The 26,521-nt window shown below is 37.1% G+C and overlaps 9 protein-coding genes across 12 annotated transcripts; 4 read left to right on the top strand and 5 right to left on the bottom strand.

The window, feature by feature from the left end:
• Positions 1 to 732: 732 nt before the first annotated feature.
• Positions 733 to 3,309, bottom strand: LOC17878690 (primary amine oxidase 1). The gene is made up of 4 exons (XM_006283233.2): positions 2,118 to 3,309; positions 1,922 to 2,035; positions 1,223 to 1,773; positions 733 to 1,121 (listed from the first exon to the last, which is right to left on the bottom strand). Exons 1-4 carry the CDS (start codon positions 3,246 to 3,248, stop codon positions 965 to 967), a joined length of 1,953 nt encoding a protein of 650 aa, XP_006283295.1. The 5' UTR covers positions 3,249 to 3,309; the 3' UTR covers positions 733 to 964.
• A 539-nt stretch (positions 3,310 to 3,848) lies between these two features.
• On the bottom strand, positions 3,849 to 6,538 carry LOC17877814 (5'-nucleotidase SurE). The gene is made up of 9 exons (XM_006284097.2): positions 6,305 to 6,538; positions 5,871 to 5,965; positions 5,673 to 5,737; positions 5,444 to 5,487; positions 5,034 to 5,117; positions 4,715 to 4,868; positions 4,439 to 4,618; positions 4,291 to 4,347; positions 3,849 to 4,191 (listed from the first exon to the last, which is right to left on the bottom strand). Exons 1-9 carry the CDS (start codon positions 6,454 to 6,456, stop codon positions 4,081 to 4,083), a joined length of 942 nt encoding a protein of 313 aa, XP_006284159.1. The 5' UTR covers positions 6,457 to 6,538; the 3' UTR covers positions 3,849 to 4,080.
• Positions 6,539 to 10,525: 3,987 nt separating this feature from the next.
• LOC17879599 (imidazoleglycerol-phosphate dehydratase 2, chloroplastic) lies at positions 10,526 to 12,448 on the top strand. The gene is made up of 8 exons (XM_006284186.2): positions 10,526 to 10,783; positions 10,870 to 10,991; positions 11,091 to 11,195; positions 11,277 to 11,369; positions 11,458 to 11,532; positions 11,615 to 11,677; positions 11,800 to 11,909; positions 12,128 to 12,448. Exons 1-8 carry the CDS (start codon positions 10,558 to 10,560, stop codon positions 12,153 to 12,155), a joined length of 822 nt encoding a protein of 273 aa, XP_006284248.2. The 5' UTR covers positions 10,526 to 10,557; the 3' UTR covers positions 12,156 to 12,448.
• A 189-nt stretch (positions 12,449 to 12,637) lies between these two features.
• Positions 12,638 to 14,217, top strand: LOC17880538 (F-box/kelch-repeat protein At4g14905). Of its 2 annotated transcripts, none has more exons than XM_006283860.2 (2): positions 12,638 to 13,833; positions 13,916 to 14,217. In XM_006283860.2, the coding sequence occupies exon 1, from the start codon at positions 12,666 to 12,668 to the stop codon at positions 13,806 to 13,808; it is 1,143 nt and encodes a 380-aa protein (XP_006283922.1). In that variant the 5' UTR covers positions 12,638 to 12,665; the 3' UTR covers positions 13,809 to 13,833; positions 13,916 to 14,217. The 2 variants fall into 2 exon arrangements, with proteins under 2 accessions (XP_006283922.1, XP_023634426.1); XM_023778658.1 differs by having other exon boundaries at positions 14,031 to 14,217.
• A 1,904-nt stretch (positions 14,218 to 16,121) lies between these two features.
• On the top strand, positions 16,122 to 18,961 carry LOC17879587 (FRIGIDA-like protein 4b). The gene is made up of 3 exons (XM_006283428.2): positions 16,122 to 17,630; positions 17,840 to 18,015; positions 18,181 to 18,961. Exons 1-3 carry the CDS (start codon positions 16,706 to 16,708, stop codon positions 18,700 to 18,702), a joined length of 1,623 nt encoding a protein of 540 aa, XP_006283490.1. The 5' UTR covers positions 16,122 to 16,705; the 3' UTR covers positions 18,703 to 18,961.
• A 147-nt stretch (positions 18,962 to 19,108) lies between these two features.
• On the bottom strand, positions 19,109 to 19,819 carry LOC17879518 (ferredoxin). The gene has a single exon (XM_006282457.2). It carries the CDS (start codon positions 19,765 to 19,767, stop codon positions 19,306 to 19,308), a length of 462 nt encoding a protein of 153 aa, XP_006282519.1. The 5' UTR covers positions 19,768 to 19,819; the 3' UTR covers positions 19,109 to 19,305.
• Positions 19,820 to 21,681: 1,862 nt separating this feature from the next.
• On the top strand, positions 21,682 to 24,252 carry LOC17878371 (cysteine synthase 1). Of its 3 annotated transcripts, none has more exons than XM_006284062.2 (11): positions 21,682 to 21,797; positions 22,007 to 22,052; positions 22,147 to 22,256; positions 22,338 to 22,395; positions 22,476 to 22,739; positions 22,829 to 22,966; positions 23,054 to 23,105; positions 23,232 to 23,311; positions 23,420 to 23,479; positions 23,727 to 23,807; positions 23,956 to 24,252. In XM_006284062.2, the coding sequence occupies exons 2-11, from the start codon at positions 22,020 to 22,022 to the stop codon at positions 24,046 to 24,048; spliced, it is 969 nt and encodes a 322-aa protein (XP_006284124.1). In that variant the 5' UTR covers positions 21,682 to 21,797; positions 22,007 to 22,019; the 3' UTR covers positions 24,049 to 24,252. The 3 variants fall into 3 exon arrangements, with proteins under 3 accessions (XP_006284124.1, XP_023634026.1, XP_023634028.1); XM_023778258.1 differs by having other exon boundaries at positions 21,689 to 21,797; positions 22,004 to 22,052; XM_023778260.1 differs by having other exon boundaries at positions 21,707 to 21,774.
• Positions 24,253 to 24,397: 145 nt separating this feature from the next.
• On the bottom strand, positions 24,398 to 25,088 carry LOC17880814 (preprotein translocase subunit SECE1). Its single transcript, XM_006285220.2, has one exon. It carries the CDS (start codon positions 25,050 to 25,052, stop codon positions 24,519 to 24,521), a length of 534 nt encoding a protein of 177 aa, XP_006285282.1. The 5' UTR covers positions 25,053 to 25,088; the 3' UTR covers positions 24,398 to 24,518.
• Positions 25,080 to 25,915, bottom strand: LOC17878825 (transcription repressor OFP11). Its single transcript, XM_006285434.2, has one exon. The coding sequence runs from the start codon at positions 25,792 to 25,794 to the stop codon at positions 25,222 to 25,224; it is 573 nt and encodes a 190-aa protein (XP_006285496.1). The 5' UTR covers positions 25,795 to 25,915; the 3' UTR covers positions 25,080 to 25,221.
• Between the last annotated feature and the right edge of the window lie 606 nt (positions 25,916 to 26,521).

Genomic DNA, 26,521 nt, shown 5'->3' on the forward strand with positions numbered 1-26,521 from the left:
CCTAGTTAATAATTAAACTCATGAGTTTAATTATAGCTAACAAGTCTCTCCTAGTTAACATTTAAACTCATGATTAATTTGCTTTATAAATAAATGTTCGACCAAAAGGAACTGTTTCGTGACAGTATACAGAAAACAAAAAAAATCTAGGTCGAAAAGTCTTTGTTTATTGATTAAGATGTTGATAACAATTACAAGAACAAAGGCACCACTAATCAACTATGAAACCTAATCATGTTCTTGAGTTGGTTGCGGCGGTCTTAGAGGTTTAGCTAAGTTGGTAGTACTACTAGCTCTCAGTTCTGGTGTCTCTTTTCCCCCTTGAGGGATCATCTATTGATAAAGAGTATAACTTAACCCTAATTACAATTGTCCATGTGTTTAACAACTGTGAAACGTTGATAGGTCGATGAATTATTTTTACCCAACAATAAACAAAAAAAAATATTGCATGTATTGTACTTAAACATCATCCAATTAAAATTAAATAACATGTTTTTTTTCAAATTTAAGGCTTGATTTGGAATTTAGTTAGTGTCGATTGTCGAATTTTTCTATACAATACCTTTTTGAAACCTCACACACATAAATTCTACTTTTTCGAATTGAATTCATACCAAATCTAAGATCGATTATTTCAAAGAAAACTCTCATATCAGTTAGGAAAATCAAAGTTTTTAAAATTACTTTTCAAAACATATTTTAACCGGAAAAAAAAAAGATTTAAAACAATTTCGAGCAAGAATCAGGTTTAGATCATTAATGTAGTTACATGAAACCACGATCCAGTTAACATTTTTAGTTTTTCACTAGATCGGATAAAACTCAAATTCGGAAATAAATTTACCTCTAACGGAAAATAAAATTCGAAAGTAAAAATACATAAAAAAAAAACAATTTGTTTATGTGAAACCATATATGTTTTTTTTGTTTTTTTTTTGTCATCATGAAACCATATATATAATTACCCGAGTAAAGGATCATTATCGAAAAAATTAGAAGGTCGAAGAGTAAATCCACCGTGAAGAGTTGGCATAACCGGAAAATCCTCTTGGTATGGAATGTGATGAAACCCAACGTTGTACCACATCACTATGTCTTTGTTCTCTATCTCTCTCTTCCTGTTCCCATCAAGACAAAACCCATTACACAAACATATTATTCCCTTTAAATCGCATTATCAAAAATACTTTAAATTAGTTTGACTTAATTACGTAATTACCTACTACTCCATACAGCTAAGCCGTCATCTCCACGGCTCCTATCGCTATAAAACCCACCTGCCCATCTCTCTGACCGGTTATAAGCAGTCACCCAAACCGGATACTTCGTGTAACCGGCTCTTATCTCCGGGTAATCATCCTCGGTTAAAAGAGAGGTAACTGGTAAATGCTCCGGTATCAGCCGGTAACCAACATTGTTTCCTATTCTTGTCTTCTTGTTAGGGTTAACTATTAATAACTCAACCGGCTCTGAGCCTAGCTTAACCCTACCGTCAGCTTCCGTTTTCGCCGTCTCTTTCACCACCGTCCAGTAACTCTTCTTCGGAGAAGACGTTTCGTTAGCGTCCGTTACTCTAACCGTTTTGAGTTTGGCTTTCACCAAGGAGTTACCGTTGCCGTCAACGTCTAGGTCTAAGTAGTACGTTAGGTAATGGTCGTGGTTAACGGCTATGGTGTTCTTAGCCACCAAAGTACCGTAAACGCAGTCTTTGATCTGATCGTTTGAAGTGTACGACGTAGCTTTCACCTCTAAAACTCCAGTCAAACCCACCTATATATTCAAATATATATACCAACCCAAGAAGAGTCAATTACTTAGAAAAGTTAAATACCATATTAATAGATTAATGGTTATAAAAACACTTATAACAACTCAAAAAGTTGAATATATATATAAAAATGAAGTAAAGAGTACGCACCCCAACTCTAATGGCTCCATTCTTTTTAAATTCCCAATCGACGATGTAATCATAGTTCCCAAGTGTGGCCACCATTCTAACCACTAAACTAATATCAGCTTCTCCACTAGTTATCTGCAAAAAGAATTAATAAAGTTTTCAAGAAATATATATTATTGCATATTTGTAAAGGGATAAGCTGGATTTAGAAGTTTACCACTTGTCCTGGAACATTAATCTCGGTATGTCTGAAAGAAGCACCATAACTGTTTTTTTCAAAGACACACATTACATTGGTCATCCTCTGAGCTGTACCGTCTGGTCCCGAAACGTATCCATCTAAAAACGCAGCGTTTTGTGGGCAGTCAATGAGTGGCTGAAGATTCACGGCGGATTTCCCGAAACCGAACTCTCCGATGTCCATGAACGTACGGAAGTACCACTCGTAGGTTGGGTCCATGTAAGGAACAAAAGTCTCTGAGACGTGTCCTCTGTACATGACTCGTCGGAACTTTTTGGTTCTTGGGTCAAGAACCGAAGCTGTCGATATGGTTACTCCAGCTCTTGCTGTGAATCCGACGTGGAATTTCCAGTTAGCCCACTTGACTCTATTGTTGAGTATCTCGAAGCCTGTGTCGGAGACGTTGCAAGAGAATGGGAAAGGTTTGTGTTTGGTTCTAAAGTCGTTACCTTCTTTGTCAGGGAGAGGCTTTCTGAATCTGTCGGAGTACTTCACGACTCGCATTGAGTCAATGTCTATAGTTATGGTGATCCCTTCGATGGGTCTTGTGAAGACGTTAACTGATCCGTCTCTGTAAAAGCAAGAGGCTTTGACTTCGCGTCTCGTGGTGGTTTCTCCGTACCATCCAACGGTGAAAGGGATGCAAGAAACCTCGGAGATGTTTAGGTCTCGATCAAGAATCGATTTCTTGAAAGAGGGGTAAGTTAGAGGAAGCTTGCTTGCTTTGAAAAGCTCTATGAATGTGAATGAAGGAAAGCCATGGCCAGTGTAGATCCGAGAGGATACGATCTTGCTAATTTCTAGGTCGATGATGAGCTCGTGGGTTTGACCACCGGCACGAACCACCACGAGTGAACGACGACGTGGAGGTGGTGGTTTCTTGAATGGATTTGGTGATAGCCATCTGAGGACTTGCTTCTTGTTTGGTTCGTCGAGGTCGAGGTAGTGAAATGTGAGATCTTTGAGATTGCCTAGATGAGAGTTCTTGACGATGGAGCTTGTTTTATTGATTTCTTGGGGAGTTAAGGGATCAAGTGGGTGGAAATGGAGGCCAAGAGTGTAAAGACATTGTAGGAGACAAACTAGGGCAAGTATAGGTGTGTTCATTGATGGAGAAAGTTATGGTCAAAATTTTTATTAGATATATATCATTGAAGGAAAGAAACTGATGGAGTTGTTATTGAAGAAGACGACAACAAAGCATTTATATGCATGCACCTATATGTTTTGTAGTTGCGTCGATAACATTAATAAATACACATATAGTCCGACTTGGAAAGTCGTCTAATGAGACCCATTAAAATGAGAAACGTAAAGATGAAAAATAATTATGACGTGAAATATTTTATGCTCTTTCTTCTCCTACAAGGGAGCAAAACTTATTATTCGAATGGGATGATGTATGAATAATAAAATATAAGGTGATCATAACTTGAAGTATAAACCAAGGATTATACAAGATGATGACTACTAATTCCCCACTAGCACACATGATGATGTTATTTGCAATCTAAAGTTGTTTACGTTTTCTAAATTCTAAACGCACAAATTACAAATTGATTAGAAATTAATATATATAGAATACGTTATCAAGATAAAAAAAGCAATATCATGTCCACGTTAACTAAATTCTACAGTATAAAGCTAATATATAAACACTGTATGTTTTTTGAATATAGGAAAGTGAATAGGAAGAACTCTAAAAGAGATTATATAAAAGTCATTTTTTATATGTTTTTTTAAGAGAAATAGAGTTTGAAAAATCCTTGATGTTCCAAACATGGACTCAGAACAACAGAGACTTTTCTACTCACAACATATAACTAAACAACTAGAACTGATAATAATAATAGTAATTAAATAGGTCTACCACAAATTGTAGTGTGATCCACAATGGGTAACTTAATAGAGTTTTTTTTTTTTTTTTCAAGTTGTGTCATCACAGGGATGAGGAACATGACTGGTTCGTAATCTTGGGAAGCCACTCTTTGTAGTAATTTTGGCAGTCCACATCAGTTTGAGAGAGAGCTCCAAGGGGTGTCACCGTAATCTGCAGTTGAAAAGAAGCGTTTGTTACTTTCTCAAGTTTGGACAAGGTATGGACACGAGTTAAGAGAAAATTATTATGCGGTAATGCGGATATGCTTACATATCCTTCTTTCAGGACGTGAGAATCAGTCCCTTCCTCAGTTATCCTATCCCTTACCTAAAAACCAAAAGAGCAAGAAGGGACACAGTTTCATGAATACAAAAGCTAGTAAGAGCTGAAACAATAGTGACAGATTCATTAACGATACCTCTCTCTTGAATAAGCGGCTCTCTTTTGAATGAACAGATGTGTCGTTGTCTGATGAGACAACTCCTGACTCTGTTTCCATTGTCATTGTTGATAACATCTTCGGTCCTTGTGCATCCTCTTCCACTTGTCTCCATCCCATTTTGTTCATGCTTTTACCTTGTTTAGTTAGTTTGTATCCCTTTCATTTGGAAAGAAGAATCAGACATACAAAACTCAGATATACAGTTAGGTGTAGGCATACGAGAATATCATTGAAAGCTGAGATGAGACTTACCTTATGATTAGCTATATCAGTCGGCAAATCGATATTCAGAAAGCATTTCATAGGATGAGTTTTGTTCTTGACCGCACTGAGTATGCCGTTGATAATAGGCAAGCAAGCTTGGGCAGAAAGGACAAAATCATTAGCATTCACCTCTTTTTGTTTCCTGGAGCATTAAGAATGAATAAAAGAGAAGGCATTAGAGGCAAAAAGAGAAGATAATATCAACAACACTGTATGAAGGCTAAAGAAAAAGTTAAGAGGGTGATATAAACATAGAAGAAATAGCATACATAATATCATAATTCAAATTAGTTACTTATACTCTCACCAATCAAAATCGTATGAAATGGAGGCAGAAGGCACATCATAAAGGAAGGCTTCACGAGCACCAGCAACAGTTCCAGAATAGACACTGTGACGGAATTAAAAACCAGGTAAGTGCTAGTTTGATAAACTCAGGCAGGAACCACACAAGCATAACAGGGTGTAAAACAATTTAATTGGCTAGAGAAGAAGTCTGGTTGCCAGTGAAACATTCTAACTAGTGTTTCTCCTTCTATATTCTCAGAATGTTGTTCTAATCCTAAACGAATTTTCAATGATCTTGGTAGTTTTATGGAGCTTAAATGCAAAATTTCAAACGGACAATAACAGTAACACCCTAATAATCGGTACAAAACATAACACAGTAAGGAAATAAGAATCCAGAACAAGGGGAAACAGGGAATGTTCACAGACATGTTATATCCACAGTTGCTACCGACGTTAATACCACTAAGAACCTGCAAGGAGAAAGAAACAAACATCAAAATCTCCAGAAAGAAAGTAAAAAAAAAACACGGAATACTACATAGACCAAGAGATCATAGATGTTTCCTAAACAATAAGTAGAAGTAACTGTTGTGAGACACAGATTAAAAGGCTTTTACAGCGACACTCAAATAATTTGCAGCATAATATGGTTTACCAGGTCAGGAAGAGAAGGGAAGAGTGCCTCGGATAAGCCCAAACCAGTGCAATCCGCAGGGGTTCCTTCAGAGAATACAGAACCAAGTTATCCAGATGACATAAAGGACAAGAGCCAACATATGTGACAAAAAAACAACCAATATCATATCCTAAACAAGGTAAACCGTATAAACTCATATAGCAAAAGAGAGCGAACCATCAACAGCATAGGCTGTAGCTCCATCAATTTCAACTCGTTTTGCAGTAAGTGGTCTATTCCATATGATACTGTGACTAACAGCAGATTTCTCCCTGGAAAATGCAATAACAAGTAAGAGTTACACATAATCTCCACAAATCAAACAACAATTCGTATGAAGCAAATCCAAAACACATCAACACAAGACAATTCTCATCTCCGTACATATACGTCAGAGAAAAATAAGCAAATCAAAATCCTAATGTAGAGCAATTTCCAGATTTCTACATATCAAACGACAAGCATTTCAAAAACGAGTTCCACGAAACTCGAATCGCTATTTGGTGAAATTCAATTCATCATCAACACAAAGAGAGCGAGTTCGATCGTAATATCAAAGACGATTAAGCAACATTTTCTATCGAAAAAAGTAATTAGAGGAGTAAACGTACGAATCAGGAGCGCAGACGCGAACATCGTAGAGGTTGGTGGAGACGAGGACGTGAACCAGGGAACGCAAGCCAGGCGCGTCGATACCGTCGTCGTTTGTGACCATGATGATCGGCCGGTCACCGGAATTGCGATCTCCACCGTCAATTTCCATCGCTCCCGTCAGAGGAACCCGTACGAAATTTTAGATATTTGGAGAGAGCTTCTTTTGGAGCTTCTTCTGATTTTTTAGTGAAGAGGGTTAATTTGATAGTGGCCATCTTTTAACACTTATTTATACTACTCTCTCTTTTTTTTTTTTGGTCAACATTTATACTACTGTTTTAGCTAGTTATAATCTTACTATAGTAAAAAACTTATTACATTTATATATATTCACAAACCATATCTGAATTTTTAATTATTTTCTATGTAAAGGTTATGTAATTTTTCTATGTTGTTATAATTAGTCAGACTTAAAATTAAATGAAACAGTCAAGTAGTCAACTACTGTATTTGAGTTATAGAATAACAGAATAAGAAAGGTATTAGTCAAAAAAAAAAAAGAATAATAAAGGTATGTTCTTAATGTTTAAGAATAATAATTAAAATTACTCTCCTAGTTCTTTTAAAAAAAAAAAATATTGTTCATAAAAATATATGTTTTTCATTTCATTATTAATTTTATCCTATAAGCGACTTAAAATACTGAATATTATAAAATAAAGTAATGGTTTTTATACGTTTGTAAAACTTTAAAATTATTAATTTTTTCTGTCAACTTTTGAGTTAAAAATCATTTCTTCTGAAAAAGAGAACAATATAGTCCAATGTATTGACCATTTACAAGGTTTATTTTAGTTTTTGGTTTTCAGCAACAATTTTATTACATTTTAGATAATTATTTTTCTTATCACCTCCAATGATTTGAAGTGTTTATCTTTAGACTTTAGATAATGTAAGAGCCATTATGTAATGGCTACCGAAGTAGAAAATAAGAACTTTATTAGACGTTGTCACTTTCACGAAACAACAAATTATTGAAGTGATCAAGTTCAATGTACAAATTATTGAAGTGATCAGGTTTATTTGCTATCTCTCTCTTTGTGATATCATTTCATTTATTCCTCTTTGTGTTTGCCCACCATTTGTTAGGTGAAGTGCTTAAGTGCATACTAATTATAGCATTATTTGTATAATATTGTTTTGTGAAGTGTTTTAATCGTTGCATTTTTCTCCCAAATAGTTGATCTCATGACTCAGAAATAACATAACTTTATATCAAATCTGCAAAACTCACCTAAATGATATATGTTTGGTAGAATAGAACAATTAGTTTGAGAAAATTCAGCCACATCACGTAAGCTTATTTCTTTTATTAATTTTGTTGTTTACAAAAATAAAAGAAGGTATTTTAGAATACCTCATATGATTATGAACGATTATTATTATTATCATTATTAAGCTTTGATCTTGATCTCCTCTCTCAACGCCTTTCTCGAGCATCGAACTAGTCATGCGTTACGCATTAAAGTGCCTTCACTGACCAAACAAGCTACTTGAGACAAGGCAAGCCTTGTTTCCTTTCAAACAAATTAAACTAACATTTCCATCAATTTCAATTTAGAAAAGTAAAAAAAAGGTATTTTATAATACCTCATATGATTTTGTATAGAGAAATTTATAAAAACAGGCACTTGTTAGGAGTGATATTCAGATTTAGGCATTAGAATAGTGAAAGGTATAACAGTACACACAAACATCACTGTTGATGGCTTTTTTGCCCTTTTGTCTGTGAGTCAAATTTTTTGGACATGACGTCAGAGAAGAGAGGGAGTCTCTTCAAAAGAAGCTTCACAAAAATCCAGCGAGCTTGAAGGTTCGACTTGTCCTCATTCTAATTTGTAGTTACGTTTAAGTTTGATTGTGGATTTTGTCAAGCAAAGTAATGAAATATAACTTTTGTTTCATGGACATACAAAAAAAGTTTATAACATGTTCTTGTCCATCAAAACACATTGTTAGAACCCCAGATGTTTGGTCGAGAGATTAAGTGAGAAACTCTCCATTCTTCTTGATCTGTTCGTCCACGTCCATATATCCCCATCTTATATGAATTTATCTTTAGCTGAAACTAAGGAGACTGTAAAAGAAAGGAAGAAAGTGAACACCTTCCATCAAAGAGAATTAGTGTATTGTCGTAACTCCACAAATTCAATATGTGTTTCACTTCCATAATTTCATATCAGCATAGTTTACCCAACCAAGCGTTTAGAACTTAGGAAACCAGAATATGTTGGAGATATCTCAAACTTTTGTCTATCAAGGCGACATGATGCGTGTTCACTTTTTTGGGCGTCGGTCTTCAAAACTATATACCCTAATGCCAATACGGTTGAATGAACCCACAACGATGCAATGGTGTTTAAAACTATACCCTAAGCCAAGATGGATGAATGAACCCAAGGGAAACAAATATAACGAGGTGTTTGTGTTCAAAACTATACCCTAAAGCCAAGACATATGGAGAACCCAAGGGAAACGAATATAACGAGGTGTTTGTGTTCAAAACTATCTCCTAAAGCCAAGACATATGGAGAACCCAAAGGAAACCAATTTAACTTTGTGGTGATATTTAAACTATCTCCTAAATCCAAGACATATGAATGAACCCAAAGGAAAAACCAATTAAACTCGCAGTGAGAAAATGAACATTGCAAAATATTATGTTATACTTACCTTCGGACAAAGAGTTTTATTCCTTAGCCATTGTTGAAACTGAAACGAGTTAAAAAGATGAGTTTAGAGACTCGTACACATTAAATAGGTTCAAAAAGTTTAACAATACAAGTACCAACTAACTACGAAACTGGAGTTTGGTGATTCGAAGAAAACGAGAAGTGGGTTAACGCATACAGCTCTATTTCCATGATCAGACCAAAATCAGAGCACAAAATTGGCTTATTTACCTTCAATTGGAATTTCTAATCATTGATGGCTTCACATCGAACCCATAAACCCTTCCTCTTCCATTACCGCATTCTTAATACAGAGCCATCGACACAGGAAACGCTCCTTCCACTACTCATCTTCACCTTCGCATATTTGGAAATTATCCCTATGATCCATCAAAAGTCACATGAAATTCTAAAAAACAAAACAAGCAGACAAACTTAAGAGAAGACAAATATATTGCTAAAAAGACAAAGAAAATTAAAAGTAATTTCAGTTAAGTACCAGTTTTCGTATGAACCCTTCGCTGAAATCAGTGATTTGCCTATATCTTTCACAGCGAGTCTCACTCCAGTTCTTATCAATCCCATTAAGAAGACATGGAAGTCTCTAACGGCGGCCCTAATTGCGAACAGTTTCTTCGAGATCTCTGAGAAACCTCTCTGCAAACATCACCAAAAAGTTCAAGAACTTCGACAGATCGCGTCTTCACTAGAAGGCCATCATAATGTTTCGTTGGATTATAGAGACAAGGCTTGGAGAGCATCGCTTGGGTGAAAGGGTGACAGAGAATTGTATTCTCCTCTTTCGAATATCATCCGGAGGCGAACGTAAACCTTTGTGATATGGATGATGTCATCAAAGAAAGGGTGAAAGCGTCTTCTCACAAGAGAGAAATACCTAAATACGAAGACCATTTCGTATATGCCTAAATCCGAAAGGAACTTGTGTTTTAATGCCTAAATTTTAAATAACTCTTCTGTATAACCGTAAAACCTCTAAATTATCGAGTTATTTATTTATAGAGGTTTCACTGATTAATTCATCAATCTCTCTCTTCTTCTCTCTCTCTCTCTCTCTCAATGCCTTTGCTCCAAGCATCGAACACGTCACACGGTGCACTCCACAGTGACTTCCGCAGACCACTACGCTACATGAGCAAAGGCAAACATTGTTTCCCATTCTTTAGTATAATACTTGTGCACGCACCTATCATTATTGATCTCTTTTGGTTTATTTTGTTTTCTTCCTATTTCTATTGAAGAAAAAAAAGGTATTTTAGAATACCTCATTTGAGATTATATACAGTAAAACCTCTATATAAATTAATAATACTCTCTGTCTCATATGCCTTGCTCTAAGTAAGCATCGAACATGTCACGCGTTGCATTTTGAAAATGCCTTCGCAGACCACTCAAGCTACAAGAGCAAAGCGGTTAAGATTTCATTTACAATATATTCAACGAAACAAATACGACACCGTTTGGATTTTACAATAGCAAAAGTCAAGTGGGTCTCTCTGTCACACTTGTCTCTTCTACCAATGGAGCTCTCTTCTTCGCCGGCTCAACTTCTGAGACCACATCTCGGCTCTAGGGTTTTACTTCCTCCTCGACGAACATCAATTGCTTCTTCCTCTCCTCCTCCTCGACTCCTACGGATGGAGTCTGATTCTCACCGTCTTCAATCTATCTCCTGTGCTTCTCCTCCTCCTCCTCCCGGAGGTAACGGTTTTCCGGCGATTACTACCTCTTCTCCGATCGAATCAGGTTTTAATTCTCTAACTAAGCTGAGAGAGGAAATTTCAAATTTCACTATTCATTTCCTGATTTCCTTTTTTTGTTTATTCGATCAGCTCGGATAGGTGAAGTGAAGAGAGAAACAAAGGAAACAAATGTATCTGTAAAGATTAATTTGGATGGTAATGGAGTCGCTGATAGCTCTACTGGGATCCCTTTTCTTGATCATATGTTAGATGTAAGTGTAAACTATTTGGCAAGAGCTTCAACACTTATGAATCTGTTCATTTTTCTTGGAATTTTTTGATTTTTAAGTGCTTGTGATTCTTTGTTTTAGCAACTTGCTTCACATGGCTTGTTCGATGTACACGTAAGAGCTACCGGTGACACTCACATCGACGATCATCATACTAATGAAGATGTTGCTCTTGCCATTGGAACCGTAAGTAGTGGAACTGCTTTTTTTCATTCTCTTCTATTCAGTAAGTTGAATCGAGTTAACGATTCGTTGTGATTGCGTCAGGCTTTGTTAAATGCACTTGGGGAGCGGAAAGGGATTAATCGTTTTGGCGATTTTACAGCTCCTCTTGATGAAGCACTTATACATGTTTCCCTGGTATTAGACAATCTATGAACTTAGTGTTGCATCTATCTAGTTGAGTTCCCGGTGTTATTTCTGTTGATGATGGATGAAAATATGGCAGGATTTATCTGGTCGACCATATCTTGGCTACAACTTGGAGATTCCAACTCAGAGAGTAGGAACTTACGACACTCAGGTCCAATTAGTTTCAAATTTTTCTTTAGTTTTCATTTTCTTGGTTTTTCTAAGCACTAAACGAATCTTCTTCTTCCATTTAGTTGGTGGAGCATTTCTTCCAGTCATTAGTGAATACTTCTGGTATGACACTTCACATCCGACAGGTATCACGATTCCAATCTTTCGTAAAGCAAACAAGAAAAATAATAGCAAATTGATGTGTCATGAGTCTTTGGCAAACTTTTTTCTTTTTACTATTATCTCTTATTTCTATTTGTTATGACAGCTTGCCGGTAGAAACTCTCATCACATAATAGAAGCGACTTTTAAGGCCTTTGCAAGGGCTCTCCGACAAGCAACAGAGTCTGATCCACGTCGCGGTGGGACAATACCAAGGTTTGACTTTGATTCATTAATCAAAAAATTATCTTATTCAAAATCTCAACTACACATGTCATTCATCATCCAATAACTATTGCAAGATTCATCATAAGCCATAACAAAAACAGAAAATATTTGGTCATTCAATATTGGAAAGAAGCAAAACACGGCTGAGAAAAATGCATATGATGAGAAAACAAGCCTAACGTTTTAGGTTTACTGCATACTTGCAGTTCAAAAGGCGTCTTGTCACGGTCGTAAGAGGCAGTGGAAAAAAAGGTTTCAGTCTACTGTTGCGAGTTCACGAGCAAGGATCAGTTGTCTTATGTACAATGTCTAAAGCCTGCTGTATCATTTGTTCATTTGCAAAAGGCATCTGTATTCAAGCTTATTTTTTGGGGGAAACAGGTCCAGCTTTGTATTATGTTGTTGGAGACTACTTTCACTTTATACATGTGAGTTCGTTGCTCATGTTTAGGTGCAGCGCTTTCAGTATTGTTCTTTCTTGACATTAAGCTACTAATCTAGTTTAGTATTGATATCTTCTTATTACATATGTGCATGAATCAGACCATGAAATTGAAACCTCTGCAGTCTGCAAACATGTCTTTAGTGCGCACAATTTACAATTACAAACATGTCTTCTACGTACAGTAGAACAAATGTAGAAATGAGGCCTATTTGATAGAATTGGGCCTAAGCCCATTAGGAAGAATCAATAGATATTTTTAGGGGGGGGGAGCCTTTCATTCTTCCCCTTGCTCTGCGATAATGTCACATTCCGCCGCGAGTTCCGATGGCTCGTTCGTCGGAGAATCGTCCGGTAAGAAACCAATTGAATCGGCGTCATCGTCTTCTTATTCTTCGTCTCTGGAACCACTTTATGATGAAATCGCTGTGAATTGCTTCGCACGCGTACCGAGATGTTACTACCCGGCGATTTCACTCGTCTCGAGGAACTTCAGGCGTCTCATCGCTTCGCCGGACATCTACATCGAAAGGTCAGTGATTCGCCGCACTGAAAATGTCCTGTACGTTGCGATTAGATCACAAGATACAAAAGCCCTTAGCTGGTACACACTCAATCTGAAACCCTTTGGAACAACGGAGCTTAGCCATAGATTAGTTCCGGTTCCGTCGTTCCCTTCAATTCCTAGCTCTGGAGCAAGTATTATCTCGGCCGGTTCTGAGATTTATGTCATTGGTGGATGCATCAACGGGGAACCAATATCCATTGTCTCTGTTATTGATTGTAGATCTCATACTAGTACATTCCTCCCTAACATGAAGGAGCCACGCAATTGCGCCGCCGTGGGATTCATTGACGGGAAATTGTATGTTGTTGGTGGTTGTAACACTCAGTCTATCAACAGGGTTGAGGCTTTCAACTTCAAGACGCGAACTTGGGAGTCTCTTCCGAGTCTTTGTGATGAAGACATAGACCTGCACGGGAAGACGAGCAGTAGTGTTGTGATGAATGGTATGATTTACGGATATGGTGATAGGAGTAGTTTTGTTTACGATCCTGAAGAAGGTAGAATCGGAAGAGACTTGTTGTTGGTGTCATCCTGGATGATGAAGGGTCGTTGCGTCATTGATAACATGTTTTACGCGTTTTTTCGTCTCCGGGACAATATGGTTGTATATGATCTAAGTGTGAGGAAATGGGGACTCTTGTTGGGTCTTCAAGATTTACGTGAGGTGTATGAAGGTTGTACAATGGTGAATCTTGGTGGGCGTCTTGCGATTCTGTTTGTCGACCTTACAAAGTGTCCAGCGGAGATTTGGTGTACAGAGATTGCATTGGAGAGGGCAGAAGAAGGATTTGTTAATGGGAGGCTCTTGTGGTCTAATCATGTGCTTACTTTGACAGGTCCCTTCATCATTGAACAAGCTCTATCCGTAACAGTTTGAATATCTCATGATATGTGTTGCAAAGGTATGTTTCTGACTCAATCATCCTTGCTCTTTAAAGTATTTGATGGGAGTTTTTGCTGTTATATCTACTTTCTTGCATTCAGATGAGTTTGCAGGAACCAAGAACCGATCTAGTTAGTTATGTAAGGATTTTAAGTGTCTGACCTTGGAATTCATATTCTTGTATGTTGCTGCTTTAAACATGGAAAACCTCAAAAGTATTGGAGCAGTTGGTGTGATAAAGATGAAGCAACTTAGTAGCTAATAAACTATTGAATGTCCTATCTTTTGGATCTTTGGGCTAAATCCGAGTACTTTTGCAATTTCTTTCCCTTGGTTCTTGTTTGTATGCAACTTTATTGTTTGATGAAAAGTTCATAATTGTGTTACCTACTGTATTAATCTCTCTCGTATCACGTATTCTTTGTTTACCACTCGTTTAAACAAATTAATCCAAGCACATCTAAAATTAAATGTATGAATCTAATATGGTTTACTTCAACTCCATTCACTAGAAGCTTCTCTCATTTCCAGTGACTAAAAAAGTGTTACTCACTTTTCATAGCCAAAAATAAAAAGTGTTACTCACTTTCATTGCCTTAAACTTACAACTCAAAACATTTGATATGAAGTATGCTATGAGAATCCCTTTAAAAAATTTAAGATAATGCTTAATGCTTTTAGAGACTTGATAGATTTGGTGATATGTTTTTAGCTTCTTGTGCTTTTTTCTCCTTTTCTTTACCCTACTCGCAAAGTGGTGGATGATTTTTTTTTTTGGCCAGCCAATGGCATCCGCTTTTGCTATCTTTAAGTCACATGCCAAAGAGCTATTCAGAGTTCTTCTATGGTTGTTTTCTAGAGTAAAGAAAGTGGTAGGGAAGAGTATCTTGTTCGATTGGTCTGCCTCAAGATTTGGTTAATTTAGTTGCACAATCTAGGTTTAGTCTGATCGGTTAGTATGAAATTATATGTATCTTGAAATAGATGGCCTGAAATAGTATGATTATGGTTCCATATTTTAGTAGTCCCAAGATAAGAAAGACAGGAAGAAGTGTTATGAATCATGAATGTTTTGGTTTTATCATATAGTATGATACTGTGACCATCATTGACAATTAGGACATTGGATATGTTAAATTTAATTTTGTACATACAAAATGATTAGAAAGCTTTAAGCTTCTGCAGTGTCAGAAGTGTCGTAATCAGGGGCGGATCTACAGTGTAATGAGTGTGGGGCACGTGCCCCACACTCATTAATAAATACTTTCAATTGACCAGCTTTCAATAATGTCTGCGTAGCATAGTTGGTAGTAAGTGCCCCATATTAAATCTTGAGACCAAGGTTCGATATCACAAATCCATTTTTTTCCCCTTTATTTTGTTTTTTCTTCTCAGTTATTTTATTATTAAATTTTATTTATTAATATATTTAATTAGTGCCCCATACAACTTTTTCTTCTAGATCCGCCCCTGGTCGTAATCATGTTACTATATATATAAGATTCATGTCAAATCACTGCATACTCTGCACGACTTTTATATATCACTTGTGAATTTGAATCCTCCTAATCTCTCACTTATCATTTTTTAAATATCATGTTTCCCTCATTCCTGTTTCAACATGCGGGGATTAGAATAAAAGAAAAAAAAAAACTAATCATGTTAACTCAAAAACAATCAATTATTATAGTTGTCAACTCCATTATCCAAAAAGGTTATATATATTTCATTTCATTTGCTTTATATTCTATCTATCTCTTGTTGCAATCTTTTGTAAGTAAAAGCAAATAATTTCATTATATAAACATAGACTTTCCCATAATAGCTAGGTTTCATTTGATGTTGTGGTCCAATAGTACCGTGATATGGAAGTTTGTGCTTAACGTAAGACGATACTTGTAGAAAATGAGATTTCTAACGTCGAAAACAAAACTTAAGCATCACGTCTAGAAATATAAATATATTGGGTCCAACAACTTCAAACGCATGCTTATTTCATTACACCTATTTACAAGTTCTCTTCCTCCATATACGTTACAACTTTAATTTCTTTTTTTAGTGAAATAATAATAATGCTAACAACATTCTCTTTTTTAAAAAGATTATACGTTTTCACAAAATATTATCGTAAAGTACAATTTTGCATACATTTATGCGGCAATGCTTCACTGTCTTCTGACTCAACGCATGTGTTTGGTCAGTGCCCACTTCTTTCTTTCTCCTTCCCTTTTCCTTTTTTTTTTTATTGGTCACTTTAACCGATACGTTAACCGAGCAAACTATTCCGGTTTACCACCACGCCACTACCACACTGACCAAGACATAAAATCCGAATCCGAATCCGAAATATCCAATCCGAATCGATTTGAAAACCCAAATTAAAACGGTTTTGTCGGTATCACTACAAATTTTTTTAATAAGATTTTCAAACCGTATCGAATTAATTAAAGAGAAATTCCTAACCGAACAATATTAGGATCCAAATCAGATTTATGTATATTCTAACCCGAATAATTTGAAATCTCAACTTACACGAACCGATCCAAACCGAAAATCCAATCATCCGGATCCAACACAAGCCTTTTCTATCGTACGACCTCTTCCCCGTTTAGGATAGCAACAACCAATCAGGAACGTAGTGGCTACTGCTGCCGTCATTAAAGTACGCACTCTATATGGCTGTCATAGTCTTGCCATAGTTACAGACGCCATGACACGTGTCGTTCTTCTGACTTATCCACGTCATCATTCTTCTCTTATTATACTTTTGCCATTTTTAGGTTTTCTTCCCAAAAAAAAAAGAATAATTCAGTTTCTCTGCTTCACTTTGTTTCTTCTCTGCTAAAAGCGACCCAAAGTTTCGAGTTTCTTCACCTTCCGATTAACCGGAGATGGAGTCTTCCCCCGATCCAGGCGAGTTGGTTGAGTCACCTCAGCCGAGTTTCTTTGAGTTTCAGAAGCAGGCGTCACTGATGTCGAGCTGTAATCTTCTGTGGAAAGAGCTTTCCGAACATTTCACCTCGATGGAGCAGAGCTTGATGAAGAAATCTGAAGCTCTGAAACAGATGATTGAAACCCTAGATAATCAGACTCAGACTTCGATTGAGTTGCTCAAGCATCGTGAGGTCACTATAGACCGCAGCGTCGAGATCGCGGCGGGGAAAGTTGATGAACGGGCTAGAGCTGCTTTAGAATCGCTGGAGAAAGCTAGAGACGGTGGTTCAACCGCCGGGGATGAGGATGATGGGGCTGGAGAGGTTGACGATGGCGACGGGCTTCTATCGGCGTTGAAATCGCTTTGTTTGAAGATGGACTCGAGAGGGTTTTGGGGTTTTGTGATTGCTAGGAAGAAGGAATTGGAGAATCTCCGGTCACAGATTCCGGCGGCGTTGGTGGATTGTGTGGATCCGCCGAAGTTAGTGCTTGAGGCTGTATCTGAGGTTTTTCCGGTTGATAAAAGAGGCGGTGGAGAGAAAGTGAGCAATGATTTTGGATGGGCTTGTGTGGTGATTTTGGAGAGTTTGATACCAGTTATGGTTGATCCAGTGATGGGGAGATCGAGGCTGCTTGTAACTCCGAGCGTTAAGGAGAAGGCTAAGGAGATTGCTGAGACGTGGAAGGCGAGCTTGGAAGAGAGAGGAGGGATAGAGAATGTTAAAACACCTGATGTTCATACGTTTCTGCAGCATCTTGTGACTTTTGGGATTGTGAAGAAGGATGATCTTGCTCTTTACAGGAAGCTTGTGGTTGGTTCAGCTTGGCGTAAGCAGATGCCAAAGCTTGCTGTTTCAGTTGGCTTGGGTGACCAAATGCCTGGTAATTTCTCAGTGCTGTCTAGCTTTTGGTCTGTGGAACCATGTGAATATATGTTTAAAATATATGTAAATTGTGATTAGCTAAGCTACCTAACTTGTTACCTGTATATGGGGAAGCACAAGTTGTTGTCTTTTTGCTCTTGGGAACTTGTTGGTATTATTTTGAAAGGGAGAGGTAGTGATGGTTTTGGGTTGTTATGCTTGACACAGACATGATTGAAGAGTTAATCATCAGGGGACAACAGCTTGATGCGGTTCATTTCAGTTTTGAAGTCGGTCTTGTACACAAGTTCCCTCCTGTTCCTTTGCTCAAAGCTTATCTGAGGGATGCGAAGAAAGCAACAGCTTTAATCACAGAGGATTCCAACAATCCTGGCCGATCTGCGGTACTTCCCTTCATTTGTGTTACTAGTTTATCTCAAATTAGTTTCCGGTTTTTGTTTTCTAGATCCATTACAGGGTTTTTTGTAAACTGTTTCTTCTGTGGACTCTCTAAGCTTTGTGTAGGGTAAATATGTAAACCTTCTGACAAGTTGTTAATACTTCCCTAGCATCTTGTGGCGCGCAAGGAGCAATCAGCACTCAGAGCAGTCTTAAAATGCATAGAAGAATACAAACTCGAGGAAGAATTCCCTCCCGAGAATCTCAAGAAACGGTTGGATCAGCTAGAAAAGACCAAAACCGAGAAGAGAAAACCTGCAGTCGTTCCTGCCAACAAGAGAACCCGAGCAAGCTACAATGGTCCAATGCCACCAGCCAAAGCAGGGCGTATCACAAACGCATACGTCTCCTCCTTTCCACCGCCCCCACCAACATTCATCAAATCCCCCAGTTACTCTCCTCAGTACGGTGTACCAGCATACACCCCATCTCCACCTACCATCTACAACAATAGGAGCCCTCCATACCAATACTCACCAGAGGCGGTTCATGGATCGTACCAAGCTTCTCCAGTCAGTTATCCGGCAGCATATGGCACCTACTGCAGCCCTGTGGCTGCTCCACCCCCTCCAGTTTACCATCCTCACCCGCACCACCACCACCATCACCATATTCAGCATGCTTACTACTGATTAGACAATGACGAAGGAACAAAGATGATGGTAAGTAACCAACCACTGATCTCTGGTGTCTACGTTTTGTCTCTACGTCGTTTGTTGTAATCTCTCTTTCTTTCAATCCCAAAATTTGTAGCTAACATTCTCACTCTCTCTGGCTCTGAATTAGTAGTCTACTCTCTTGTGTGTTTATTAATTTGAATTATACATATCTCTTTACTTTATTTAGATTCCTCGTCAATCAGAAATGCTCTGTTACCTGTCTTCGCCTTAATTCATTTGGTTCCTTCTCTCTGGCAATATAAACTGGAGTAGATTAGACTACTTGGATTAGGCGTTTACACTAGTTGTATTCATTTTATAACTTCCTTTGGAGATTCAATTTTTTGACTAGTTTTCTTCTTTGTATTTGAGGAATCAAAGGCAAAACTAGTATTATGGATTATGTTATGTCTCATACAATGTACATCACTTTATCTTCGCTCATCGATCCAAATCGGAATGTATATAAAAAACCATTTTCTTGTTCCAAAATTCAAGATTGCAAGTCTCGAACGTTACATTACGACAACGTATTACACTAAAAAGATGGTTCTTTAAGCTGAATCAAGAAGATGATTAGTCGTTGGCAGTGGCGAGCTGAAGAGACAAGAGCTCTTCTTCAGGGATCATCTTAATGTGACAATCAGAAGTTGGATACGAAGCACATAGAAGCGCATAACCACGTTCCACCACATCATCACTCAACATCCCATCGCTCTGATCCACCGTTCCAGCCACAAGCTTAGCCGGACAAGTCATACAAACGCCGAGATTGCAGTCGTAGGGGACATCAAGGCCCGATTCAAGAGCCTTCGATAGAATCGTCTCGTCTGGTTCAACCTCCAATTCAGTCGTCTTTCCTTCGTGCTCCACCACCACTTTATATGACCGAGCCACGATCCTCCCGGTGGTGAGGAAGCTCCGGCGATTTGTTGCTATTGTTAGCGAGGCGTTACGGAGTGAGATCGAAAAGGGTTTGGAAAGATAAGGTTTAGGAAGAGAGATTGTAGAAGTTTGAGGTAGAGGAAGAGTCGCCATGAGAGACTGAGACAAAAAGAGTTCTTGCGTTAAGTGAGAGTGATGACTATATTTGTGGTGTCTACGGAGATAAGGTTTGATCATCTGTTGTGGATAACGGTCCACATAAGAATTAAACCGAACCGAACTTACATCAAACCAGAGTTCAATATTTATTCATTTAAATATAAATTTGGAGATTATATTTTGCTCTATGATCCAGTAAATTATGATTCTCTTGTTTCAAATTCTAGATATATTTCAGAAAAGAAGAAGAAATAGCGGGAGAAGTATATATTTATTATGAGGATCCCAACACAAATTAAGTAAGAGATTTTATTCACTTTTGTATACATTTTTTCTTATTAATTATTGAGATTGGCCTGTTTATTACAAACAACTAATTTTTTTTTTGTTTTTTTTTTGTTTTTAAGAAAGGTTATAGAAAATACTAATTTTGAGTGAGGGCTTAGAAAATTTATATAGCACATCTGATCGAAAGTCTTTATGAAAAATGAAAGTAATAAATATACATGCAATATTTGATTGAATTACAATATTTGGTGAAAATTATATATACACATGAAATATTTGATTGAATTAAAACATATAATTTTACAAATTAAACTATAAATAAATCCATTTTTTTCAAAGCATATTTTAGAATTTTACTATAAATATCAGAATTATAATATTAAAATAATACTAATTTTATATACTATGATGCCATACATTAATCAAGTGATATGAAATATAGATAGTTTTGATAATGGATAATTATATATATATATATATATAATCTCCCGCTACATATATATATCAAATTACTAACTCTTTCGAATGATAATAATTCGTACAAAAAACATCATGATAAGAATGATAATATTTAACCAGTAATATCATATAAAATAGTTTTTAGTTTAATATTTTCATATCTTAGACTTTCCCCATGGAATATTCATATAGTTAACTACCGTCAAAACATTGACTATCCTATTTATGTCTAATTTTTGATATATACTAAAGTCTTTTACCTCTTCCATAACAATGTTAATTAATATATTATTTTATTACAATTTTTTATTAACTAGGTTCACAGCAAAAAAATTATAATGCTCAAAATTAAGTTGTATAGATATTTTAGAAAAGAGAAATATGTATAGTCGAAGAGATTTATTTATTGTAAAGGATCCTTTTAAACAAATTGGTAAGAGATTTAGTTTATTGTTGTATACATATTTTTTTATCAAATAGTATGAGTTTGGTTAGTTTGTTATAAACAATTTGATAGAGTTTTATGACGGTGTCTCTACCTACTACTAGATCATGAGATTCAAAGAAAAAATATTAACAGTGTATGATGGTGCTCTATACTGCTAGATAATGAGATTTAAGGAATATATTATCAAAATTTCTTTTTAAGATAGAGCGACAGTCCTTGAATAAAATATATAAAATAGTGATATTTCACAAGAATCGGTATCGGAGGAGATTGTTTCAACAAATCTGTTAAATAATTTAAAAGGATGGATATGTTAAAAAGTTTAGTGGAAGATTATAAAATATGTTGGAAAAAAAAATTGAAAATGTCTAATGTCTATTTGTATATGAGGATTTTGAAGATTTATCACACATCTAACTGAAAACCTATTAAATAAATAAACAAAGTAGAAACTATACATGAAATCAACTGAATGTATGTTGATTAAATTACAACATAGATTTGTACAAAATAAAAAAAATTTTAAACAAGCAAATTTAATTTTAAAAAAATGTGAACCAATTTAAAATTTTAAATCGAGTCACCGAATGTCCAGCTGAGAGAGTTAAAACCGGAAATAACCGTATCAGACCGGGAAGCAGTTTTGGTAAACAACAACCGCGTTTACTAAATCGAAAGCATGTGACTGACATCTCACATCTGTTAAAGGCTTAAAAGCGTCGTAATCATCATCATCATCAATTATCATTCGAGGTTTTCCCACTCCATACGATTTCTCCATTTTCTTCAGAACGATTCGGGTCAAGGTTTTTGACTTTTTCTCACTCAGGTATCGTCTTCTTTCTCTTCCTATTTTGATTATAGTTGTTTTGATCGGCTTATTGTATCGAGGGACTAAGCTAATTTCGATGTTTATTCTAGTGATTTTGGTGTTTGAGTGTTGAATATATTGGATTGGGTTTTTGGTTTAATTGTTTCGGATGTTTGAGGATGATTTACTCCTTTTGGTCTTACTTATTGTCTTTGTGAATTAAGCAGCGAAGCTTGAATCATGGCGTCTCGAATTGCTAAAGATGTGACTGAAGTAAGTTCGTTTTTGAAAGTTTTTCATTTTTCAAAGGAGTGAGTTTTGTAACCATGTTCATGTATTGACTGATTCTATTTATTATTTTTGGCAGTTGATTGGGAACACTCCATTGGTGTATTTGAACAATGTGGCTGAAGGGTGTGTTGGTCGTGTTGCTGCTAAGCTTGAGATGATGGAACCCTGCTCAAGCGTCAAAGACAGGTTTCTACTCTTTAGCCCACAAAACTCTGTGCTCTTAGAGTTTTTGTTATTGAAACCTTTTTACTTTGTTGTTTTGTGCAGGATTGGTTTTAGTATGATTTCTGATGCAGAGAAACAGGGTCTTATTAAACCAGGAGAGGTAATCCGATATCTTATTCTTCAAACCACTATTTTATATTTGTTTTTCAGCTGTTTCTGACTCTTTAGTGTGTTCTATAGAGTGTGCTGATTGAGCCAACAAGTGGAAACACCGGAGTTGGATTAGCATTCACAGCGGCTGCCAAGGGCTACAAGCTTATTATTACAATGCCAGCTTCTATGAGTATTGAGAGAAGGATCATTCTCTTAGCTTTTGGAGTTGAGTTGGTTTTAACTGACCCAGCTAAGGGCATGAAAGGAGCTATCGCAAAGGCGGAAGAGATTTTGGCCAAGACACCCAACGGTTACATGCTTCAACAGTTTGAGAACCCTGCCAACCCAAAGGTAGTATACGTATTCATTAGTAGTGCTGTGGTATCTGGTTTTTCTGGTTTTAAACTTTCAAGTTGATGAACTTTTACTGTCCGATGCAGATTCACTATGAGACTACTGGACCTGAGATATGGAAAGGCACCGATGGAAAAATCGATGGCTTTGTTTCTGGGATTGGTACTGGTGGTACCATTACAGGTGCTGGGAAGTATCTTAAAGAACAGAACGCAAACGTAAAGGTGAGAGTTCTGTCTTCTCATACATTGGCTTTGTTATTTAAGTAGTGTGTCTTTTCTCAGTTTCTCATTTGTTTCCTCATCTTTCAGCTGTATGGAGTGGAGCCAATTGAAAGTGCTATTCTTTCCGGTGGGAAGCCAGGTGATTTTGGTTCCTCCTCCGTTTTTCTACTCTAATCATTCATGTCCTTGTTTCTCTGTCTGCCTCATGTTTCTTTGTTTGTTTACTGGAGTTGACTTACACCTGATGTTTGCTGAAAATGATAAGGCCCTCACAAAATTCAAGGGATAGGAGCTGGCTTTATACCAAGTGTATTGAATGTTGATATTATAGATGAAGTTGTTCAAGTAAGACATCTTTTCAATTTTATCTCACTAGTACCAAAACACATTGAATGTGAGAGAGCTACATTTCTTACTTGGCTCCCTCCACTTTTCCTGTAATGCTTTATATAGGTTTCAAGTGATGAATCTATCGACATGGCAAGACAACTTGCTCTTAAGGAAGGTCTTCTTGTAAGTGTTTCACATATCACCATGAATCAGCTTTACCTCAATCACAATTCTCTACGATGCTACAAACTCTGTTTTGTCCCTTGATCTTTACTTAGATAAGTTGAGACCATTAAGATTAAAATCTATAAAAAAAAAAGGTGGATTTCATTTCACTAAGGATGAGTTGTTCATAGAGTATAGGGTTGGCTACAGACTCTCATTTCATATTGAAAAACGGTCGTCTAACAACAAAAGCTAAAAATTGTAGGTGGGAATATCATCTGGTGCAGCAGCTGCTGCGGCAATTAAGCTTGCAAAGAGGCCAGAAAACGCAGGGAAGCTCTTTGTGGTAAGCTTTTTGGCTATATTATATCACTCAAAAGCTAAGAAGCTCTAATACAAAACTGGAAACAAGAAACAAGCAAAACTAATGTTCTAGTCTTCAGTATTTTCGTTCTGATGTTGATGTAAACTAACTCAATTGAACTATTCTACAGGCGATATTCCCGAGTTTCGGCGAGAGGTATCTATCGACCGTGCTATTCGATGCGACAAGGAAAGAAGCAGAAGCCATGACCTTCGAGGCTTGAAAATCCTCCATATCTTCTTAAGAGACGCCAAAATAAAAGAGATGCCCAGTTTCTCCTACAGAGACTCTTCATCTGCAGTTGCATTGCGTCTTTGCTTCCATCTGTATCTTCCTTTGGTGTGAAAATAAAAAAAAATCAAACTAGATTGTCTCTTATTTCTTTTGTGAACTACTACGTTCTGTTAATGAAGTTCTTGCTATGTAACTTTGTCCATAAGTATCACAATGTTTCATGATCATAAATTCAGAACTTAACCAACACAGCCAAAGCTAAGGTTCAAATGAATAATCTTTCTGAATTAGAGGCTTAAGTATAAGATTAGGATAAACAAGAAGAAGAAGAAGAAAGGTACGGCTCCAAAAAGAGTGATTCTGATAATTCTCTTTATCATCTACACAAATCAAACAATACTCAAACCACTAAAATTGTATTGTAGACACAAATCTTTTACCATTTCCAATTTCATCAAATCAACTGAAGAAATCTTGAACACCTTTTCCGATGAACACACGATCAGAGAGCTCAGCCAAAATGAAATTAACAGTGAGCAAAACGACGCTAGAACCAGCGATAACACCAAGCACAACACCAGTCGTTCCCAGCACTTTCTGAAACGCCGGCCACTCGATCTCCTTCACTTCCTCCGCAACTCCACTCAAAAACTCGTTCTTCCCTTTCTCCTCTTCCGCTGCTTTCCTCTGTTCCATCGCCGCTTTTATCTCTGCTCCTATCGCACTAACCTCCACCTCCTTATCTCCTCCGCTTCCACTCTCTCCCGCCGGTGACGGAGTCGCCTCTGATTCCGATTCAGATCCAGCTGTATCCCTTCTCTGTTCGATAGCTTTAGCCACAAAATACGCCGATTTCCTTAAATTACACGTCGTCGTGGTTCTAACCTCAGTATAAACCGGAAGTATACGGCGAGTGGAAAGTGACGGTTTCGTTTCCCGGAGACTCCTGGTTATTCCGGTGACCGGCGGCGAGAAATGTGCGGTGAGTGACATTTTTTCGAAATTGGGAACTTTTTAATTTTCGTTTTGAGGATAATCCAGATATATCGAAATATTATTGATCAGATACAAAAAAAAATGAGTACAGTTAAACAGTTGCTACAGTGATGGGCCTTTGTATAGCCCATAGGCCCAAATATTTAATTAGAGAGGAATTAAATTTTTAATTTGATTGTAATAGAAAATAATTCTCCGACGACGACGACGACGGAGAAAGTAACCAGAGGAGTGTATCGGCGAAAGCAGAGACGATGAACTTATGAGTATGTTTCGGATTTAAAGAGAGATAACAGAATAACAACTCGTGCAAGTACTCTCTATCGGCGGCGACGTCTCTCGTTAAATCTCTAGCTTCCACCATCTCTCTCATCGACCGTCCGAAGTCTCTGTACGGATCCGGTGAGTCTATATGTTTCATTATAGCCGTTCCGCCGCTTAAAATCTTTGACACGACTGCGGAATCTTCGTCTTGTTCTTCGTTGTCGAGGCGGTTAGAGGAGGAGAATAGTCCGGCGGGGTTATCGGAACTGTGGCGGCGGTGGAGAGGGGAGGAAACAGAGAGGTGATCGTAGAGAGAGTTGAAGTTGTTGATGAAGATTGAGGGAGTGTGGTGATGATGATGAGAAGATGGAGCGTTGTGGTTGGAGACGATGATCGGAGAAGAAGGAATCGCCGGTGAGATACCACCGGAGGAGGAGAAGCAGAGATGTAGCTTCTTCCTTAGAAAACTAGACATTCTTTTTTTTTTTTTGGTTTCGTAAATTTTTAATTAAATGTTGTGATTAAGACCTTTATTTTGGTAAATGCTTTATTTATACATGCAAAGAAGGTTTGTGTATTAATTAAGGAGGTCACGTAGTGAAATGCAAATGTCCATAAACGTAGCTGGATTGAATTTTAAAATTGGTTTAGAACGCGGATTTTACCAAGTCTTGAAAAACTAGAAGATGATCATATCTCATATTCGATTTAAGTTTTAGTACAAAGATATACATGTTGACTCTCTTTATAGTTGTACCAAGCTACAAAGATATGAAAATGCACCATGACAATATAATCACCTACAAGAACATATCCTTTCCATGAACCGACCGGTTATTGTCTCTGACTCTCTCACTATGATTTCTCTCTTTACATTTCTTGCAAGTTGCAAAAAACTTGAAGGAGCTGTGGCTGATTATAAAAGGTTCTTGGTAATTTCGATGGGGATATATAGTATAAACAACCAGGCCAAATGCTAAGGCCAATTTCTCACTGTGGTACGTGGCTTCTACTGCTATTTTGTTCTTCATCCATATCGTAAAGCGAGAGTTTGAGTCCAGAGTGTAGTACCCTGAAGCTTCCATTTCATTCTTTTGCTTGGTCAGCTAATCTCCATATTTTTGTTCATTATGTGGCATCTTCTTGAATCTTGGCAACAAAGTAAAAAAACGCAAAATTTGTCCTAGTTTCAAATGTTGGTC

Source organism: Capsella rubella, unplaced genomic scaffold (assembly GCF_000375325.1).
Source record: "Capsella rubella cultivar Monte Gargano unplaced genomic scaffold, Caprub1_0 scaffold_7, whole genome shotgun sequence".
Taxonomy (NCBI): domain Eukaryota; kingdom Viridiplantae; phylum Streptophyta; class Magnoliopsida; order Brassicales; family Brassicaceae; genus Capsella; species Capsella rubella.

Excerpts from the sequence above, each read along its gene's own strand:
- LOC17878690 (XM_006283233.2), bottom strand. The coding sequence starts at position 3,248 with ATGAACACACCTATACTTGCCCTAGTTTGTCTCCTACAATGTCTTTAC. Across the intron at positions 2,036-2,117 it reads TTAATGTTCCAGGACAAGTG|ATAACTAGTGGAGAAGCTGA; the intron begins GTAAACTTCTAA and ends TTCTTTTTGCAG. Across the intron at positions 1,122-1,222 it reads TTAGCTGTATGGAGTAGTAG|GAAGAGAGAGATAGAGAACA; the intron begins GTAATTACGTAA and ends TGATGGGAACAG.
- LOC17877814 (XM_006284097.2), bottom strand. The coding sequence starts at position 6,456 with ATGGAAATTGACGGTGGAGATCGCAATTCCGGTGACCGGCCGATCATC. Across the intron at positions 5,966-6,304 it reads CGCGTCTGCGCTCCTGATTC|GGAGAAATCTGCTGTTAGTC; the intron begins GTACGTTTACTC and ends TGCATTTTCCAG. Across the intron at positions 4,619-4,714 it reads CTGATATAGCTAATCATAAG|GGATACAAACTAACTAAACA; the intron begins GTAAGTCTCATC and ends TCCAAATGAAAG.
- LOC17879599 (XM_006284186.2), top strand. The coding sequence starts at position 10,558 with ATGGAGCTCTCTTCTTCGCCGGCTCAACTTCTGAGACCACATCTCGGC. Across the intron at positions 10,992-11,090 it reads TTCTTGATCATATGTTAGAT|CAACTTGCTTCACATGGCTT; the intron begins GTAAGTGTAAAC and ends TCTTTGTTTTAG. Across the intron at positions 11,196-11,276 it reads TTGCTCTTGCCATTGGAACC|GCTTTGTTAAATGCACTTGG; the intron begins GTAAGTAGTGGA and ends TGATTGCGTCAG.
- LOC17880538 (XM_006283860.2), top strand. The coding sequence starts at position 12,666 with ATGTCACATTCCGCCGCGAGTTCCGATGGCTCGTTCGTCGGAGAATCG.
- LOC17879587 (XM_006283428.2), top strand. The coding sequence starts at position 16,706 with ATGGAGTCTTCCCCCGATCCAGGCGAGTTGGTTGAGTCACCTCAGCCG. Across the intron at positions 17,631-17,839 it reads CTTGGGTGACCAAATGCCTG|ACATGATTGAAGAGTTAATC; the intron begins GTAATTTCTCAG and ends TGCTTGACACAG. Across the intron at positions 18,016-18,180 it reads ACAATCCTGGCCGATCTGCG|CATCTTGTGGCGCGCAAGGA; the intron begins GTACTTCCCTTC and ends ATACTTCCCTAG.
- LOC17879518 (XM_006282457.2), bottom strand. The coding sequence starts at position 19,767 with ATGGCGACTCTTCCTCTACCTCAAACTTCTACAATCTCTCTTCCTAAA.
- LOC17878371 (XM_006284062.2), top strand. The coding sequence starts at position 22,020 with ATGGCGTCTCGAATTGCTAAAGATGTGACTGAA. Across the intron at positions 22,053-22,146 it reads TTGCTAAAGATGTGACTGAA|TTGATTGGGAACACTCCATT; the intron begins GTAAGTTCGTTT and ends TATTTTTGGCAG. Across the intron at positions 23,312-23,419 it reads TTATAGATGAAGTTGTTCAA|GTTTCAAGTGATGAATCTAT; the intron begins GTAAGACATCTT and ends TGCTTTATATAG.
- LOC17880814 (XM_006285220.2), bottom strand. The coding sequence starts at position 25,052 with ATGTCACTCACCGCACATTTCTCGCCGCCGGTCACCGGAATAACCAGG.
- LOC17878825 (XM_006285434.2), bottom strand. The coding sequence starts at position 25,794 with ATGTCTAGTTTTCTAAGGAAGAAGCTACATCTCTGCTTCTCCTCCTCC.